The following is a 21685-nucleotide window of genomic DNA, read 5'->3' as shown; positions in this document are numbered from 1 at the left end:
TCAAACAGGAAGCCAGGGTGGACAGCGCAAATGCCAACACACACACAAACCATACTGGAAGTTAGATTTACCTCAGGATTGTCTGTCAACCCTCCTCTAGTTGAAACAAGTCCATTTTATTGAGATAACCTTACACAAGCCATTTTCTGTTTCCTTTCTCAAGATAACGAGCTTCCCTGCAGCTGGCTACAGTTAGGTTTAGAACTTGTTTACACATACAGCTAAAGCTGGCATTTTCTACTCCAATTAAGCAACTGCTACATACTATTAGATGAGCTATTTGTTAAATTGCTTTCAGTTGTCACAGAAGCCAGCAGATTTCTCTATGACAGCGAAGCTGTTTGAAATGAAGATGTAGAAGAGAAGAACAAGTGTACATACATACGCAAGAATGCTGGAAAAGGAAAGAACGGGTCAACCAGCAGCAAAAAAACATTGCTAGGGGAACCAGAGACCAAACGACAAGGCAGTTTCTGTCACAACTGAAGTTAGAGATATTATACAGGCAGCCCACTCACTCTGAACAGAGACAGGATATAAATACATTTTTTCCTCCCCCAAGTCCCAGATTTTTACATTCCCTTTCAAGCATATAGCTACCAGCTTGGAAATCTGGTTGAGCCCTGTTTCCACCATAACCACAAGAGGTTGGTGTCAAACATTCGTTTTTGGATATATTTGTTCCATTTGCACAGTATAAAGCCATTGTAATAAAGCATGTAATGAGAGAATTTATAGACTCTTGAGAGAAGAACACAAGACTGTGTGACAACACTTTGTTGTATAATTATAATCTCCATTGCTCTTGAGCTTATTCACAATAGACAGCCTTTCAGAGCAATTAACCGCTGAAGTGATGCTGAACTGCTGAACCAGTCCCTAAAGCTGCTCACTGCATTGTGTGCTGCTAGAGTTTCTGTCCTTAAGCGTAAGCACTTCAGCAGTTTGATCAACTGAAAGCCAGTACTGACCATATATATAATATATATTTCTTTGACAAGTGTTGCCTTCTAGGTGCTTCTGTCACTAACCTAAGTTTTCTATAACATGATGGCTTCAGGAAGACAGGAGTAGGGCTAGTAAGGAGACAGTCCATGTATCCCAGCTCTGATGATTTCTGAAACACAGTGTACTGACAGCATTAACAACTGTAATGGAAAAGGTAGGGTGGACAACCCACACAAAGAAAAGTCTAACAGCTGCACTGAATTTTAACAGGAAATCCATACATGGAACCCAGCAATGCTGGGATATTCCACAGGTGGTAAGATTCATGTTTTTATTTTGAAAACATGGATTAAACTGCATTTTTGTCTACTCCGGTAGAACAACATAGTATTCTCCCCCAACCCTCCCAAAATTAAAACTTTGAACTTTGGAATAGTAATATCTTCACATTTTTCTTCATTAACACTTCAACAAAAGGAAGAAACAAAAAAAACATCAGGCAGGATGTCTCCACAAGATCTCACACTGTCTAGGCCCTCTGCATTTCAATTTTGTTTAAAGAAGTAGGGAAAAAATCCAAAAGTGAAGCATGCATTCGAGGAAAAAGATTCACCTGTATACAATTATTCATCTTCAATTCTTAAATTTTAAGCTTTGATATTTAGCATTGTCCATCCTTATAATCAGCAAATTCCAAGCCCTTTAAGAGATGGCTAATAATTCTGGCCAAGAAAAAGACCCAGGATTAGGGAGGCCATTAAAAATTCAATTCTAAAGGTAGCAAGTCTCAAGTCTCTAGCCAGATACATGGAAGTTTATTTTAAATATGCACTATTAAAGGTTTTATGAGTAATTAGCGAGGTTTTAAAGTATCAACAAAAGTAAAATCAGAGAATTACAGGTCTCAAGAGAAATATCCGCCAGGAAATTAATCCTTGTTGCACGTAAATGCTGCCCTAAAAAGGGTTGGAAACAAACAAAATCAATCCTCAAAATACAAAATTCAGACAAAGGCCACATTTAAGCAAGTAATTTATACTTAGAAATGCTTCCTTAGTCATTTGCCAGACACTTTTTTTTTTCCTCCCTTCCATACAGCAAGTTTTTAGGTATTTACACTTGAAAACACGTTTGCAAGGTCATGGAAAAGAAAGTTAAATCCCCTTCTTTGTAGGAGCTTTCAGTTTTCCATTTGCTCTTTAATACTTTGGCACTCAACAATGCTCAGGTTAATTACATATATGCCTTGATTTTAAAAGGTTTAAGGTAACAGAATAGGCTATCTAAACCCTCTATAAATTTCATGTTGAAGCAAGAAGAACCTCTATTTAGAATCCTCTGAAATTAAGAGGCATAACTCTTGCAATAGAAAAATCAGGTTCCTTAATGGAAGAAATGTTTAGAAAGTCTTACTTATTTGTCCTAGGGATAAAATCCTTTTTTCTTTTTTGTTAAATTAATTTTCTTACTGAAAACTATGGCAGAATAGGGAAAAAAACTATTTCGGAAAATTAGAATCCAAAAGGAAGGTATACTCCTGAACAAAAATTTTGGCCACAGATCGATTTTTTTTTTGATTGATTAAGGTCACTTAAAAATCTTTTTAAGAGTGAGATATAAACAATTATCCTCCCTCTCCTCCCTCTTTGGGATTCAGAAGAACAGTGGCATCTACACATTTTCTCCAACCCTAACAGAACTATCCCCATCCATAAGAAAATGTAAATATCTATCAGAAGATCTGTCTGAAGTCACAGAAGACAGAATCCCTCAGAATTTTTATTTTATCTCCAACTATTCTTGGTCTTATTGTAAGCTTCCGTTCTCAAACTGTGTGTGTAATTTTACAGGACAACCATTTCTGATACTAAACTAACCTTTCAAGATTAAATTAGAACAAGCCATAAACACTGGTTCTGGTGTTTTGAATACTTAAGATTCTTAACTTTAATTTACTTGATTTGAAAAGACGCATATAAATCCAAGTATTTACAGGATCCAGAAGTACAGCCTTAAATTTTTATGGACATATTTCCTATTATACTTCAAGATACACGATTTGTAGCATTGCTGTAAGCATTCTAATAAATACACAAAACTGGAGGTGTGTGTGGGGTAGCTTGTCAATGTTGGAAACGCTATTTTCACAATATGAAAGTTGGTGTTAAAGGTAAGCTAAACATTGTAATGAGTTTTGTAGCAAAAGCTGTTACTCAATGCTAGAAAATACTTGGACCTTAAGTCAAGTTCCTTTTATGGAAATCCAGTTTCTTACTGACACTAAATTTATTTTTTCAGTAGATTTTTGTAGGACTGACAATCACTTTCAAACTAGGAAGGAGTTCATATCTATGCTAAAAATGCCTCTCATTTTCCATTCTCCATCTTAAACTCAAGACTACTGCTCCTTAAACAGCCAGCTTTTAAATAACTATCTAACCCCATAACCCTTGTTGTACTAAAAAAGAAGTTACTTAATATAAGATCAGAAAAATTGGTCAATGCCTTTATGCCTTTTTTTTTTTTCCAAGACTACACAGTCGATTGCTCCAAATCTTATAGCTTATCACTAAACATATACTTTCAGTGTTCAATGCCATAAAAATCACAACATGTAGATGACTGTTCATGCAAGAGCTCTTATTAAATTTGAATGAAGCCATAAACAGAAAAGAATGGTTATCTACTGGCTTCACAGCTGGGTAACCGATTTCTCTTTTCCTATGAGTTTATCCCTACAACCTTCTCCAAAGCTTTTCTCGTTTTTTAGTAGACATTTATACAACATCAATTAAGGCGGAACCCCTTCTGTAGTACCATAGCATTTACTTGCCTCCAACAGAAAATAAACTCTGGTAGTTTGCTGCTAATTTAAAGGACAGCCTTGTTGCTTTACTGTGAAAATCCTAAATAAGGAGATATGGAATTGGTCTTTTTTTTGCTTCACCTTCTTTCCCATGAGTTGCATTTTACCTGCATTGAGATTTTGGATAAAAAGCCTGTGTTTATACCTGGTTCCTAAAACAGTATGCTTAAAATTAACAAGAACAGAGGAGTTATACATCAACTAAGTTCTCCTCACCTCCCACTTCAGCTGGAATTTGGGCAGACCATAATTTATAAGGAACGCCAAGCACTCAGTACAAATGAAGGCATTTTTCAGCATAAGAAGTTACCCTGTAGTTACACTCACACAGTCTGTCTTCATGATAGGAAATGAACAGCCTGTTAACTGTTTCCAAAGGACAATTCTTTCCAAATGCTATTTAATATCACTTTATAGCATAAGTTTAATGCTTTATCAGCCCTTCAAAATTGTACCTCATTATCAACTTCAGAAAAGTACAGATGTAGAAAAACAAAATGGGAAAACAAATGGAAATACAACAAGTAGAGACTTAGAGGCAATCTTCTGTCACTACATGCAACACAGGACAACAGCCACACAAACCTTCAAAGGCAAATTCCATTATGAAGGAATATAAGAAAGCACTGCAGCCAGGCTATTACTAGCCATCCTAATTGCTGAGGGGGTGCAGGGTTTGCTTTTTCTTTTGGTTAAAAAAGAAAAACAAAAAGACAGCGAATGCATAGAATAGTAGTCGTTGGAAAGAACTTACAAAGGTCATCAGTCATTCAAGACTGATTCAATTAGATCAAGTTTTTCAGTACATTGCTCAATTTTTAATATCTCCAAGGATGGAGATACCAGAACCCTCTTCTAAGCAACCCATTCCAATGCTTGATCAGCCTCAAGGCTGTATTTTACCTGCCTCCCCACCCCGGGGAAATCACACCTGCCAGAATGCGTTTGTTGTACAGTTCAGTCTTCTGTTTCCTCCCTCCACCCATCTGGTAGCTGAAGTAAGGATACTTCCTCTACTTGTCTCCGAACTTAAGGAAGCTCAGTTCTCTGTCTCTACTCATACCTAAGGAGATCCAGCTCGCTGACCATCATGGTGCCCACCACTAGACTCTCTCTAGTTTGTCACTACCTTCCCTTTTACTAAGGAGCCCACTGATCACAGCACTTCCAGCATGGCCTCACTCCAATATGGTCTCACCAAAGTAAGGTGCTACTCTATCTTCTCACAAAAGGTACAACTGCTTCCTCTGACCTGCTGGCTACACTGCTAATACAGCACAACACGTAGTCAGCCTTCTTCTTTGTTGCAAGGATGCACTCTGCTGACTCACCCCGCTGGGAGTCCTCCAGCACCCCAGGTCCTTTTTGGTAGAGCTGCTTTGATCCCCAACCTGCACCGTAAGGTATTCTGTGCCAGACACTGGGCTTTGCAGTCCAGTATTAATGCCCGAGGTACACACCAGCACATAGCCATCTATTGAACTCCGTATGGCTGATCACTTTTAAGATTGGCAGTCTATCCACCTATCTGATCACTCATTTGCCTAGCTGCTATCTTACCACTTTGGTGATAAAAATACTATGGTAGGCTGCATGGAAGGATGTGCTAAAAATTAAACAACATGTACGGTGCTATCCTTGTCTTCAGGCCAATCATGCCATCATAGAAGGCAATCAGGTTGATTAAGCACAACCTGCCTTTGTTAAATCAAGGCTTACTGCTCCTGGTCTCCTTTTACTCCTTCCCATGCTTGGAAATATCTTCCAGGAGGATTTACTCTATAACGTGTTTGCAGTTTCCCAGATCCTCCTTCTTGCCTTTCTTGAAGGACAAGTACGTTTGTCTTTCCTAGCCACCATGAGTTTTCAAAGATGATCGAAAGCAGCTTCACAAGCCAGTAGCCAGATCCCCTGGATGCACACCATCTTGTCCCACTGACATGCGATTTGCTTGAGTACTCTGCAGCCATCATCATCATGTACTCTGGGTAATGATTCTTTCCCATAGACTTTATCATTGGGCTCAGGGTCCTTGGAGACTGGAGGACAAATCTTAACAGTAAAAACCTGAGGCAAAAGAGGCACTAAGCACCTCAGCCTTTTCCTTGTCTTTAATTACTAGTTCCTTGCACGTTGAGCAGTTAGTCCTTTGTATATTCAGACGAGTCTTCCATTGGATTCTACCAAGATCCCTGAACACAACAACTCTGTTCCCATGTAGTACACAGTTCTAATTCGACTAGCCAATTTACTAATTTCTTTCAGGACTTTGATCTTCTGTTCCTCACCACACCTGTGATCAGTTCTTCCCTGTCTGTAAGTAACAGGTCTAGCTAAGCACCATCCCCAGAGAAAGCTTTTTATACTCTAAGGAAATGTGCCTTTGTATTTCAAGTCAAACAGTTTAATGACCTCTTTCAGTTACAGCACAATTCGATTTTAGATGAGCTACAACACAAAGCAATTCACACTTGTTCTACATGTAAGCACAAAGCCTTTCACCCGCAAGTAATACCCACAGCTACTTCATTTCACAGCTCTGTCACCTTTTGGCAATAGCACCCATGTTTTACAACCCATTTGAAAAAAGACTTTTTACTTACCTGCCAAAATATTCACATCACTTTCATTGCACACACACACACTGAAAATAACGCTCTTTAGCAGGGCACAGATGTATTGCCTGAACTAGTATTTACAACCACCTGGGGTTTCTGTTGCAACACAAGGACAGGAAATTAGTGCTGATCATTGTACTCCCCCCAATCTAATCCTTCCAAACTCTAATACTTGAGCAGAGTTGTAACAGTATAATTAATTTTCTCACTGTTAAACAGATAAAAGACATTTATAGAATCACAGAATATCCCTAGCTGGAAGGGACCTACTAGGATCAGAAGTCCAACTCCTGGCTCCAGCTTCATATTAGCTACTGCTAGACACTGCATACACACATACACACCAAGGCTATTTCTTGTCTGTCAGAGGACTTATGCACTGACTGCAAGTATTCTAGGTATCAAGTACTGCTAGCACTTTTATTCAGATTTGTCTGTTAGCATCAACTGAATGAAAAAGTAGATACTACACTGTTTTCAAATAAAGGAACTATATTTAAGAGCATATTATCAGAAAAAAAGAGCATGCAGTCTCACCTTGAAATGATTTGCTGGGTGCATCACTTGATGTACTAGCACCTGCTGACAGAGTCTGAACATTTTCCAAGTCTTTCTCTCTGGATTTTGAGCCCGGATTTTTGAGAACCACCTCCTCTTCTCCACTCGAAGTATGCACAAGAGATGAAGAAGTTTCAGGATAGAGACGTTTCAGTACGTTCCTTATGAACACTGTGTGGGAATAAAACATTTTCAAAAAAAATCAGATAAATTTGATTTTCAGATCAGATAAAATTAGATAATTCTGATTTAAAAAAAAATCAGATAAATCAATTTAGAGATGGTTGAAGACATTAAAAAATAAAAATTAGAAAACTAATTGACACAAAGTAGTTTTCCTCATATTCAATGCAAGTCTGTCTTCAGCAGTCCCTATCTCTCCCATGTAATAAAATCAAAATTAATATATAAGTCCTAAACTGCATGAGAATAAGCCAGCTTTAAAACCCCAGAGTTCACTAGTGACATGACATACATTTGACTAGATTTTGGCAATAAATTAACACGGTACATTTGCAGGCTAAACACACAATTTTTAAATTTCTTTTAAAAACAAGCATCTTCCTACACAAGTGTTACAAGGCTGCTCGAAATGCAGGTCTCTTCTGGCAGAGGTATTGCAATTGGATCACTCATTAGAATCAGTAAGCTACAACTGCTTAATCACATGAAAAAACTAAAATTAGACAGTAGCAGAACACATGGTAACCCAATTATTTCCACAGAAGTAGCAGTATTCTTATACGCCTCTTCCTCTTATGGGCCACCTTCTCATGACACCTGCAATCTGCTACTACTTAATCAAATGATGCTTGCATTTGAGTAAAAAAATGAAATATATGTAAATAATCTAGTCATCAAGAAAATCATCACCTTTACATGAATGCATGCGTGTTGCTTCAAGTGACTGAAACATGTTTTATAAAATTATGAAGTACCACTAAAAACATTTGTCTATTGTAGAACATCCTTAGTTTCACATATTCTACACGGTCAACCAGATATTGCAGGATGGGGGAGAGGTGAGGAGGAGGGAAGAGAGATTTGGAGGAAAATATAATTGGAATTAAGATTCCATAAGTTTAACAGAAAGTGTAGAGACACCATACAAGTGACTTGGTGCGGATTCTTAGAGTAATTCTGAATGCAGATTGTAGCTTACAGGTAAGTGTACTAATGTCAAATAAGTCTCTTCAGTGAATAGCTTTCCTCCACAGCTAAGGAATCAGCTTCACCAAGGTGGGACATCCTTGAACCACCAGTCTTGGATAGAAAAGTTTAATCTTCCTGCCATCTCCCCACATGCACCTTGGTGATGTTTCCATGGTCATGTAAATGAATAGCTACTAGGGAGAACACATCGGTCAACCTTTTTAAGCTCCTATTAGCTTATGCATCATCACTAACTCTTAGCTTGGACTCCACCTCTTGAATAATATCATTGATCTTATCAAAAGACCTAAGAAAAGAGCTAAGCCTGAAGAGGTACTTGTGCAGAAAGCTTTGCCTATGATGCCTGAATTCATTTTTTCTACACTTATCCATCATAAAGTGACATGAAAAATGCTGTGGCAAGCAACCAGTGATGTCCCCTTCAAGAAAGCACAATCAATTTTGCAAGCTAAGTGTTAAAACTAGTGTTAAAACTATTGCTCCCAGAAAGAGAGATTTCAACAACTGAACGTGCATCCAACACGTATTTTCTTTTAATAATGGTTTCTTGCCTAGATGTTCTATAGATAGAAAGACAAAACCCACATATACTGGCCTTACAGGAAATTTAGAGAAAGTAGACAGAAATAAACAGTGCAGTAAGAAAAAGTTCACTGGTCTTTGCAGATCTCTGACTTTAAAGCAAGTTATCCGAGAGGTTTATTTGGGATCCTCTCCCTGAGTACAGCTACTAACACTGCAACGTTTTACTGAAATTCAGAAGTGCTGTTACCAAATTAACATTCAGGCACTTGTACTGAGGAAGCTGTTCTCCCAAAGCAAATGCTCATTGAGATATTGACAAAGCTATATATGGAAATACATTTTCTCCAAATCTGCTGAAGAGAACCAACTTCCTGATAGCTACAGTGGAGGTTATGCTCCCCACCTTAAAATTGGATTTTTCTAGTCATCCGTTCAAACGCCCCCTTCTTCCATTTTAAAAATAAATGCCTATACTCAAAACGCACATTAGCATTGCTTCAGAAAGCAATACGAGATCAGTTTTAAGATGTTCCTATTCTCATGGGTTCTCCTTGTCTGCAATACCTGTATCTGAGAAAGCAAGCTGAACATCACTTGCCTTTGGAGGGTACAAATATTATGGAAGAGTTATTTCTAAGCTAGAGAAATTTTTGTGAAACATTTACCTAGATGGTTAACAGCAATGGATTTACTTCAGCAAAGATGTGGTTTAGCTGCCAACACAAGCAGCATCCAATCTCACTGGCTTTGAGCACAAGCACAGGAAGAAGCAGCTGGGTGCAAAGTGGGGGAGCTGTTTGCAGTGTTTTCACACCTGGCAGCAGCTTTGCAGTACTGAGAGGCACCTCATCAGGGGAACGATAAATCCCTATAACCACAACAGAATGGAAATGGGCAGCAGCAACACATAGGGCATGACAAGTTCCCTGTCTGGGACCAGACACAGAACCACAGAATGGGTTGGGTTGGAAGGGACCTTGAAGACCACCCAGTTCCAGCCCCCTGCCATGGACAGGGACACCTCCCACCAGACCAGGTTGCTCCAAGCTCCATCCAGCCTGGCCTTGAGCACCTCCAGGGCCATTTGAATGCAGCAGGAAGGAACGCACCCCAGCAGTACGCCTTCCTTGAGAAAATTAAAGGGTAGTATCACTAGAGTAGCTGGAAAAAAGAAAAAAAATAATTTAGTCTGAGATATTTGGAATCCTAAATATATTCTTGCCTGGGAAAAACAAAAAAACCTGCCTGTGGTCCAAGCCTTTTTGATCAAGTTTGTCCTGGGTATCAATGAGCAAGGAAATTAGGCTCTGAGGAATACCTATCCTGCCATGCTTAACAGCTTTACACGTTCCAAAGAAGCAATCTGCTTTGCTTGTTTGCATCTCAGAGCTAAGCTACCAAAAACATTTTTCAGCTGATAGAGGATACCCTTTCCTCAGGGTTTTATTGCTACAATTACTAAATAAATAAATAAAATCCTGTGATATCAATGAGTGTTGGCTTAACCACAGGAGGCTGTTCTTGCCTGATCCTACAAAGCTTTTCTCCCCCATTCAAAACCCTTCTTAACCTGGAGTTTTTGGTATTAAGCAGCATCAAAGATCTGTCAACCTGGTAAGAACTGCTCAGACTCTTAAAAAAATAAGTACCTCTTAAAGGGAGATAGGCAATTTAAGAAAATTCGAGGAAAAACATCTGCAACCAGAGATATATCTAACTTAGCAGAGCTCCAAAATGGAATAATACTTGCTCTCAGCACGCCAGGAGCACAGCTAAGCACGTGCAGATATTTATGGGGTTGTTTTCCGGTCAATATAACAGAGGGAGGAACTGCAGATCTGCATGCTCTTTCAAGAGACCAATCCAGGAATGCATTTCAACCCTTGGTAGCAGACTTACTTCTGAACAATCACAAGCAATTTGGAGATGTGGTTTTAGAACACTTCATGAGCTGACTATAAAATACAGGAAGATGAAGAATGAGGTATTTGGAGTCTAACAACAACAAGTTGCCACACTTACGTACCATGATGATGTGCAAGGCATCAGAGCGTTTCATGTTTTCTAAGTTTTGGAGGAGGACATTATTGAATGTATTCACATACAACTGTCTCTGGACAGCTCTAACTTACAGTAAGATGCAAACAGTAAGATGCTTTCTGAGTTTTATTGGGAATATATTGTGCAATGTGTGGAAAAATTTCCCCACAGCCATACATTAGTAACGGGGGACATGGTTCTGAACACCTGGCCACACAGTGACAACAGGAGAAAGCTCTAAGGCTCTGGCTTAGATGAACATGGCCCGGGAACCCCCACATTTTGGGGTTCTGGGTTATCACAGCAGAGCTATAATTTTAATTCAGTATAGCATGTGGGAAGACTTGTCTGTTCGATGTCTTCACAACACAGAACTGGAAGTTTTTAACCACATTTTTTGTGCTCTTTCCCTTCTAGGAAGGTGATGGGACTTCAGCTGTGATAACAGGTAATAATATTATTTTTAAAATGCTTCAGTGTATGCTGTCGAAACTGAGATACTGCAGACAAGGACAGCATTACTCTTTCTATAACCATCAGCTAAAAATTACTTTGCATTTCAAATCTACCTGGAGCTGCCAGACCTCATACTGCACGTGCTCACAGGTGCACGTGGTGCGTGGTGCCACTACTGTGCATGTTGTGCCAAGGTTGTCAAATGGACTGAACACACAGTTCAACCCTGCAAAAGGGAAACTTCACAATATTACAGATATAGTGAAGAGGCGGCACTGCACAGTAATAATATTAACAGAAGGATCCGGACCAAATTCTAAGGGTTTGAAGAGAGTCTCTGCACCTTTCCTGCATAGAAGGACTAAGCTAGACCGACACTCCCTGTGTTAACAAGGTTACAAAGATAAAAGAGAAAAATGAAGCCTTAAGGACTATATTTTCTGTTGGTGTGGGGTGCTGTCCATGCTTAGGAAGACAAGCAAAAATTCCTAAGTGGAGATTAATAAACTGCAAATGACTACAGAAGAAAACCTGCGTGTACTATCAATCATGGGAGAGACCCAGCCACTACCGTGATTAAAATCATGTACGATGACAGTTTGATCCAAGACTCCGCCGGGCAAAATATTTTTTAATCTGGGACAGGAAAATGTACAGCATTAAAATACGAATCTAGGAAGACCTTGCTGGAAACACTACATAGCTGTAAGTCTGCTGCACACAGCTAGCTACTGAACTCCAATCAGAGCAGACAGCAAAGCTTCTACAATAACCAACAAGACACAGAAGAATAAGGAGAAGCTTTGGCTGTTTAATATAAGCAAACAAATGCCAAAAAAACTTTAAGGATGAAATGGTGAGAAGTGTTACATAGCTCATGGATAAGGTTGCATTCGACCGTGTCACAACACTGGAAACTAGTTGTGAGTAAGAGTTGCCAAACTAAATGCATTGATGAGCATCTAGAAGTTTATTAAAGAAAACTCGAGAACTAACAGGTCAGAACAGAGCCTTTAGGAAAGTCTCTTCCATTGAACTAACTTGTACTGTGCTGTTTTTAACAAAAAAGCTAGACCCGACTCCTGAAGATTGAGTTTAACCTTGTAGGAATCCTGGAGTGATCTATGAAGAACACAGTTACTTACATGCAAAAAAACCCACAACAAGTCAAAGCTCAAGTGTATGTGATTGCACTGGGTCCTGTATTTGTTACAAGGAAAAAGAAAAAAAAAAATTGGTTATGAGGCTCACTAGGGAAAGCAAAATTTTCCAAACGTAATGGTGGAGCTATTACAAAAAACTGCTTCTGAATTCATTATATCTGCTACCTGATAGATTTAGACCAGCAAGAATCTAGAACAGGTCTCTGATGTTAGAACCAGCAAAAAGGAGACACAACACAAACAGCAGTATCTAGGCTGAATTTCACAGACCCACTACCAGTGTACAAGGCAGACATTCTTAAGTACGTTGAGTTTTACCCACTACACGGCTTTTATTTTTGTAAAGAGTAAAAACCACAATTATCTTCATACAGTAACCAAGATCCTAAATTTGGCTTGCATGTAGGGCCCACCAACAACACCTAAGGCACAGTCACATTTAAGAGCAGTACATAGAAATGCACATACACAACACTTAAAACATTAGGGTTAGATTTTGCCTTATTTCTTTACAGAAATCCCACATCAAGTTTTCTACTTAAAGAACAGGAAGCACAACTTGGCTTATGGTAGTGGCAGATACCAGTGTTAAGAAGCCAACCGTGGAAGACAGTCACTGCATTCCTGCTCCAAGTATAACTGTATTTAAACACAGGCTGGTAATAAAGCTATGAGGGAAGTTCAGAAGTCATTTTACAGTGAAGTACAAGGCTTCAAAGGAAACAAACAAAAACCAATGGGGCCTTGTGTATTTGATGTAGAGCTGCAGTCACAAAATTAAAATAACAGTTGGTGTATTTCAGTAGAAAACTTCAATTCTGATAGACCTACAAATATATATTAAAAAAAAAACAAAACACATACATTCTCTAATACTGTCTTCTGAATTGGATTTCTATTTAGACTTCTGAAGTGAAATAGATTTATTTTCTTTCCAGACAAAGCTAGGCAATGCTACCAGAGCACCCAGCCTGTACCTTAAAGCACTGGATTTTCCTACTGCATAATGAAGCTGAAGCAACACCTGAAGATGCATCTTTCCAGGAATTCCTTGGTGATGAAAAGCTGCCAGTATTTTCAGGAGAGCTTAAAACAGGTATTAAACTGTTTCCATAGCTAATTCTTGACATCAGACAACTAAAAAAAAGAGCACCAGGTGTCTGCAGTTCGACATAACAGAAGCAAAACAAGAACTCCAAGAAATAGAGCACTGAATATGTACTGGGTACAGGTACAAATTGTGAACTTCCAGGAACTTTTCACCAGTTAAGACTGAAAAGCCTTCCTTCAAATAATGCATTGTTCGCTATTTGAGTATTGAACTGACACCATGAAGTTCCTTGCTTTACACACACGTGCAAACTGCCCACAAGTGCCAAGACAGGAGCAGCGCTGCAGATTTATGACGGCTCCCCCGGAGCTGACAGCATGACTGAAGACTCAGTTAACACTACAGACTGTAACAAAAGCAGGATGAATAGCTAAACAAACAAAGTTCTGATCAACAGCAGAAGCATTCCTGTCCGGCTGAGTGTAGGAGGACGCTGTCCTCAAAAAGCATTTCTGTAGAGAATGCTCGCCGTGTACTTCTGGCTACCTGCCACGTATACTGTAAGCACCCCCGCCGCGTGCCTCAGTTGGTTGCCTGCTGCCTACTCAAATGCAAGTTGGGCAGCACGAATAAAATAAACGGCATCGGGAGTGCTGAACACAGAGCTCCGAGAGGCTTGCAACTTGACCTACTTGATCTTTCTCTCTCCTACAGACAGGAGTGCTGTGCAACTAGGGAACCAGGAATTTCTCCTGAAGCCAGCTACGTGGAAGATGTTTCAACACATTATTTCTGCTGATGCTGAGAAGACAGGAGTGCAGCAGGTCAGAAGAGGATCAGAAGAGCTGACAATGATAATGCACACACAAAACTATGGACAAGGCTTCATTAAAATGTACAATTCATCCGAACAATCAGCACACAATTACTCTCTGATATGCAAGAAAATTTAAATCCTTGAAGTCTCTTTTGTTATGTACGCCTATGAAGGCTGTGATGAGCCAGTCACTTTACAGAATGGAAGAGACCTCCAGACACCATCCAGCCTAACCCCAATGCTCAAAGCAGGGTGAGCTGGGGCAGCACGCTTAGGGCCTTGTCCAGCCAAGTTCAACAATCCCATTATGTGGATACCCAGCTCCTCCTAACCACAGCTAAATAGTCATCTCTTGAGCAGTGACACTCAAGGACACCACATGGAGAAGGAAAAAAAAACGTTAACATACTTGGATTCCAGCAAGACTCAGGGTGTAAAAGTGTTTTAAGAGACCCCTGCGTACAGAAAACATTAGCTAGACTGACATTTTTACCAGCTAGCAGGTGGGAAACTGATGAGTACTTCCATCTAGCAGCTGTTCTCCATCCCCTTAAGCCGTTTTCTACAAAGCTTACTTCCCCTTCAATCACGCAAGACAGAATTTCATGTTTTAGGTCTTCTGGATTATTTCTGAAGGAGCTGCTCAGCTGGCCAAGCTGATGAACCTTGTATTGTTTTGGCCTGACACACAGAGCCATGACCCAAGAATCTGCACGTCTCAAAAAGAGAAGTAGCACCTAGTTCACACTGCAGACGCCAGGAGCAAAATTCAGTTTGCAGTTACACCACTGAGCGATAGACACGTGCAAGGCATCATGCTCAGATTGCACATCAGACACCCCTCCGGAGAGCTGCTGTGTATACCAGACAGCAATTCATCAGGCCAGCCACTGGGCATCCAAAATTCATCAGGCCAGCCACTGGTACCACTGGGTGCAAACGAAGCTGTACTGAGTACAAACCCCCTTACCACAGAGCCATAGAAGGGCTTGGGTTGGAAGGGACCTTAAGGATCACCCAGTTCCAACCCCCTGCCATGAGCAGGGACACCTCCTAGGTTGCCCAAAGCCCCATCCAGCCTGGCCTTGAATACCTCCAGGGATGGGGCATCCACAGCTTCGCTGGGCAACCTGCTCCACTAGATCAGGTTGGTCAGGGCCTTCTGGAAATCAATACATGCACATCTGAGAATTAGATTTGTTAACCTTGACCTGAGCCTCATAATACAAGGCTAGTCAGATACGCATTGCTTCCAGACAAAAACAAAACCCCAAATCATCCTTCTTTCTATAGCCAAAACCTCAAATGCAGATCAAAGAGGGGACAGCTGAGATCTCTAAGACACCAGAACCACTGCTGGAAACAGCAGAGACCAGAGCTCTGGATTAAGTGAAACGTGTGTCTGCAGACAAGTTCTAGCCGTAACTACAAGTTCTAGACTTAGCTACATCTACAAATCAATAGCTCTACATATGAATTCTCTCTTTTTAACCCCAGAAAGCCCTTGTTTCTTAAAAGCATTGACTTGCTGTAATTCTTTCTTGATGAATTTGCCAAATAATTTTTAAGGTTCATGTTTCAGTGTTGAATTCACTTGGTACCTTAAGGCCAGAAAGAACACTAAGGCCATCTCGGCTGAAGGACTGGAAGAAATAATTTTACACACTTACCCACACTGAGACCAACTTGTGTCTGAATACATATAACTTATCCCAAAAGACCTTGGAGGCCCTTCAAGAAGTGGAGGCACTAAATACTTCACTTCAGTTTTTTGTACTGCTTAATCACCTCTCCAAGTATAATCTTACAGTTCTATTACCCAGAAAAACCATGAATGACAGGTTAAAGGGAAAAATGTACACTTTTTGGCTGCATGTCCACACAAGGTGGGAACTTTCCTCTCCTCCAGTTTTACAATTTATCTCACTGACATTCCATATAGCAGGTAACTTTACTCTTAAAAAAGCTATTAATTTAAGTGGAAAAAGAGGACCCATTGCTTGGGTATCAAACAGAATTTATTTGCATTCAAGGTCACGTGAATTCTGTGCTTGGGCTGCTAGATGTCAGCTGCCTGCATCTCAGCACTGTTGTTAACCATAACGCCATGGGGAGCTGCATGAGAAGCTCAGATGTTGTCATTTTTAATCTGCTGTGTAATACTAATTTCACCATCTTAAGGTTTGTCTCAAGACCTCAGTTGTTATTCTCTCCGAAACAACGTCCATTAGCGTTCCATGTCCCATTAGACATTAAAACCAGATACTAATTGCCTAGATTTTACTTGTCCTATTCTTTACTACAGTTCAATAACTACATAGTTTAAAGAACTTCCAGCTTTGTGCTGTAATATAGCAGTCCATAAAAAAGTGTCTCAATTTATCTTCTCACTTAGCACTGTGTTTTATCAGACATGGAAAAATCACTGCTACCCGAAACTTCAGTAATTTATCATTCTCCCTTTCTTTGAGGCAACTCTTGAATGAGAGCAACTTATTTAAGTATACGGCTTAACACAAGTCATTTGAGGCGAAAGAAAGGAAAAAATATATAAATGACTGCATACCCTGAACTTTTGTATTCAGCTAAATTAAGCCGTAAGTCACAACAGGCAAGTGATTTACCAGAGATTGACCTCTGGACAGCCAGACCAACACAGTTTACAGCAATTGCAGATACAAAACAGTAAGATATTCGCTACAGAAAGCAGACATTTATTTTCTCTTCTTAGCTAAGATGAAACTGATGCAGCTTCACTAAGCACGATCCCCATGTCACATCGCAGCTTCACATCAGTACGCCTGGTGTTGTACCTGTCAGCAAGTTCTACACGACTGTGTAGTTCAATACGGATCTGACTAATAGATCGTGCCATCCTGTCTCAACAAAGGCTTTAGAGATCTCTCAGTAGGCCACCTCAGTCGCGACCGCAGGCTCCCAGACATCTAATAAACTTGACTTGACATGACAGGGGATGCAGATAATCAGACACGCAGCTGTCACAATGAGAACATCAGGATTTTGTTTCAGCTGTTCGTAAGAACCCCCTGTGCCTCGTGGTGAAGCCTTGTTACGCTGGGTCTTCTTATTACAGTCCTGGGAAAACAAAGCATCCTCACCATGGTATCAGTCTGCGCATGCTATCCGTGCTTCCAGGTGTCTTTCACAATACATTGCTCACACTGCACAACCAAACAGACCTCACTCAGAACAGATAGAACACCTCACATCCATTCTTAAGAAAGAAGCTCAATTTTGCTGAGTAAAAATGATAATAATTCTTGCTATTCAAAGTTGGGCCAAGCATAAATCCTGGCAGTAGGAAACTCTTCTTACCCTCTCTTCTCAAGAAGTAGATGGCAAGCGGGGAAGGGCATGAGAAGGTGAAGAAAACATCAATCACCCAAATTGTGCATTTCAACATCACTGGCCATCAAAACCAGCTCTACCAACAATGATTTAAGCTTTCTAAATGTCAGGAAGTTTAAACCTTACTTCAGCTAGACCATTGCAACTGAAGAACTCTTACCCTGCTTTAGGGATGCAAAGAACACAAGGCCTGAAGCAAGCACACTGTAGCACACACATGCTGGTTGAAGTTAAAGCAGCAGCCTTTTCCTTCTGAGCAAGTACAGTTAGTTTTTACTACATCTTGTCAGTTCCTTGTTCCGTTCTAATACAGAAACGCCTTTGGCATCGCCAAGTAATCCTACAGTAGATGCTGCAGGTAACATGGAAAACAGGCCAGCGGTACAATAATGGCCTGAAGCACTGCTGTAAGAATAGCTGAAAACTAGTGAAAAAACACAATTCAGAGTTCAGATTGCTGAAAAGGAAGAAAAAATATGGAAATTTTAAAGCAAGCTTGCTCTCCCTGCTTGTAGGAAACTAGACGCCCAAAATACAAGTATTTACAGAACAACCACAAAACTATCGGGGTAGTATCACTGGGCATAAACCCTTATATACAATCTAAGTACAACTGCATGTCCACATCACTGTCTTCAGGGAGTAAATATACCCCTTCTTGCTGTGACTATTTGATTGCAACAGAAAAACCAACAATTTCTGCAAATGTCCCCACATACATATAACAAATCAATATCTTATTAAATAGCCCATCATTACCAAGTGCTGGAAGATTCAATGAAAGAGGATTTTTCTTTTCTTGTTAGTTACAAAGGGTACTTTAATATAAGCCATTAAGCAACCCTCAATAGAAGTGCACTTTTCTAGACACATTGATTTCAACCTTTTGCACCAAACACAACCAGAAAAATGAGAAATCATACACTGCCTACTGAAAATGACAAGCTAGTGACTTTCTGAGGATTGCTCCAAGATATTCCATAGACAATCTTTCTAGACAGTTGGAAACTACTAATTAACAGCTTAAAAGCTAGATTTGTGGAATCAAAAGCCATCACATACTGATTGTTTAAAAAAATAAATAAATAAATAAAAGCACCAAGCCCAGAAATGACACCCTTTCCCCACTTTTACCAAATAAGTACATACACCTGATCCCCAAAAAAGTACCTTAGCATCTTCACACAGATGCATGTCTCTCTCTCATGGACCATTCTGCAAAGTATTGAAGAAATGCTCCAAAATATTATTTCAAAAGAGTAAGCCAAAAAAATAAAAATAAAAAATAAACCACACCCACAAAACTGAAAAAAAAAAAAACAAAAACAAAAAAACACACCATTACAAACCAAAGAAACACCTCTCCATCTCATTTCAATCCCTATAAAAGTATGAGTTTCCTGCCCCAAACTTAAGACTCATCTCAAAAAGACTGAGATGACACTCCTCAAAGCACTATTCTCACTGCTCAGAAGTATTTTGTTAGTGTTGCTGTTCTTTAAATCATCCAAATCTCAGACAGGAAGCCTTCTGTAGTATCACTTCCTACAGCATGGTAAGTTTTGTAGCACTTCTTAGCAGTGAAGGTCAGTAACGTGTAGGACACCTATACCTTAAGCCTACCCATCAGCAGCTGGAAGGGCACTCTGTAAGCCTGTATGACAGCATAACTTTGGAACCACACAAGCTTTCAAGAACAATGAATGTGGCTTTGAAGAAGCAGCTGATGACGTTTAACAGCTACGAACTCTAAATTTGTCAGTGCAGTGAGGATAATCATTCTGTCAATAATACATCCAATTAAAAATGCTGGTTCATCTAGCCCTCCTATGTATCATTGGTATATGTGACTGAAAGACAACTAAAAGACACATACAAAACTCAAAAGCACTTGACTTTCTCTGTTAGGCCTGTCCAACCCAGTGGTGGCAAAGTCAATCCTAAGTATATCTTACTTAGTATGCCAGCAGTGTAGGTATCTGTAAGTAGTGAGGGTTCTCTTCAGTGACCATTGGTACCACAACCTACAAGCTGTTGACCACCGCTTTCATTCTGTCTTCAAGTGTTCATTTGTAATACAGACATAAAAAAAAAAAAAAAACAAAAAAAAAAACACAGAATCTGTATACACAGGACCAAAAGAGATCTTAAGGAGATGCAAATAAACCTTTTTCAGCTCTTTTCCGAGACACTTTTTCCCTTTAAAGGCATACAGTTTTACAGAATAGCAAGTCACCAGTTCCCATACATGCTACCAGCTGCCGAGCCTGTGCAGATAAAGTTGCAGACTCTGCCAACTTTGTCGTTTCACCCCAGGCGACCACACGGCATCCCATCCGTCTCCTACTGCTTGCTGTATTTTATTCCCAGTCTCAAACCAGCATCCTTTAGAGGGGCTGCAGAGGACAGGAGCACTTCCTAACTTTAAAGGCAGTCGCTCAGCACGATCGGTTTAGCTTTCTCACCCACCTTAGCGAAACAAGCAGCTCTTTATTTAACCTTTAAGAAGCCGGAGCCCTGTGGTATTTGCTTTCCTTGCTCTCAGCCCTAAGTCCCACGTTTACTTACACGCTCACTCTTCCCAACTCGCTCTCTCCCACCGGCCAGCAGCGCCGGACAGACAGACAGACGGACACCAGGCGAGGTTACCCCACCCACCACCACCCGTACCCAAAGCAGCGATCGCTTCTCCGGCTCTGCAGCTCCTCCAGAGCCCCCCTGAGGGCACAGGGCGGCCCCGAGCCCCCGTCTCCCCCCTCGCACAGGGGACGGGAGGCGCTGAGCCCCGCAGGGCACAAGCAGGCACCGAGCGGGCTGCAGCCGGGCTCGGGCCGCTCCGTTTTGTTTCCCCTCAGCGCTCCCGGGGGAGCCGCGGCAGCAGCCCTGGAGCGAGCCGAGCTTATCCAAATTAACAAAAACAACATAAAATAACAACAAAGGGCGGCGGTGCCGAGCCCCGGAGCTCACAGCACGGACCCTACCGCGCTCCTTCCCCTCTCCCAGCCCCCCAAACCCGCCGGCAGGGCGAGGCGGAGCGGGGACGGCTCCTCTGTGGGGAGCCCCCGGCCGTTAACCGCCACCCCGCGACCGTTGCGGGCCGTTACCGGCCGCCATGACGCGCCCCGCCGCCGCCTCACCTTCCCTCCAGCCCAGGGCCATGGCCCCTCCGCTCCGCCGGCGGCCCCGCCCTCCCGCGCCCCGCCCCGGCCCGTCCATCAGCCGCTTCGCGCCTTCCTATTGGCTGGCGGCGGGGCGGGGGGCGGGCCCTCCTCCTCCCCCCCTCCCTCCGCGGGCTCCGGCAGGGGGCGCGCGGCCGCGCGCACTCGGCCGCGGGGGCGCGCACGGGGAGGGGAGAGGAGGGGGGGGCCCGGCGGGGCGCTGCTGGGTGCGCGGCGCTGCTCCTCCTCCTCCTCCTCCTCCTCCTCCTCCTCCTCCTCCTCCTCCTCCCGCACCCGCACCCGCACCGAGGCGGCAGCCCCGCGCCCAGCCCGCCCCTGCCCCGGTAATAATGCACTAGAATGTCAGCGCTGAGAAAGGTACGGGGACAGCGGGGGGCCGAGGGGGTCGGCGGGCGAGGGGCGAGGGCACGGTGCCGCCAGGGCAGCGCCGCTGCAATTTGGGGGGACGCGGAGGGGTGGGGGGGGGGGTCGGTGCCGGGGGCTCACGGCCGCGGAGCATCCCCAAATCACACGGGGGGGGCGTGCTGGGGAGGGGGGGGCTGGCGGAGGGTCGTGGGGAGAGGGCAGGAGTGTGCGGAGCGGGGCGGTGCTCCCAAATCCCAAACCTGCCCGAGTGATGCTCCCAAACCTTCCCGGAGTGATGTTCCTAAACCTTTCTTAGGTGATGCTCCCAAATCCCTCCCGGTGATGCTCCCAGACCCTTCCCGGGTGATGCTCCCAAATCTCTCCCGGGTGATGCTCCCAAACCTTTCCCCATCAGTGCTCCCAAATCCCTCCCGAGCACTATCCCCAAACCTTTCCCTAGCGATGCCCCCAGCCCCGCGGCGATGCTCCCCATCCTTTCCCAAGGAAAGGATGCTCCCCAAAACCTCCTGCTCCCCAAAACCTCCCCCAAATTCCTGCACGGAGCCCCTCACCCCGG

General features: G+C 42.1%; 1 protein-coding gene across 2 annotated transcripts in view; it reads right to left on the bottom strand.

The window, feature by feature from the left end:
• The window catches only part of ERICH1 (glutamate rich 1), a 68640-nt gene extending 47886 nt beyond the window's left edge, over nt 1–20754 (bottom strand). The window contains exons 1-3 of one of the 2 annotated variants that reach the window (XM_084285303.1): nt 20722–20740; nt 19540–19640; nt 6970–7161 (exon numbers count right to left, since the gene is read on the bottom strand). In XM_084285303.1, coding sequence (XP_084141429.1) covers nt 6970–7161; nt 19540 — 193 coding nt within the window. In that variant the 5' untranslated portion in view covers nt 19541–19640; nt 20722–20740. Of the gene's footprint in view, nt 1–6969; nt 7162–19539; nt 19641–20721 lie in introns of both variants that reach the window. The other variant, XM_084285302.1, reaches the window with a different exon arrangement.
• Between the last annotated feature and the right edge of the window lie 931 nt (nt 20755–21685).

Source organism: Netta rufina (assembly GCF_964035555.1).
Source record: "Netta rufina genome assembly, chromosome: 3".
Classification (NCBI taxonomy): Eukaryota; Metazoa; Chordata; class Aves; order Anseriformes; family Anatidae; genus Netta; species Netta rufina.
This window is presented reverse-complemented; position numbering and strand designations above follow the sequence as displayed.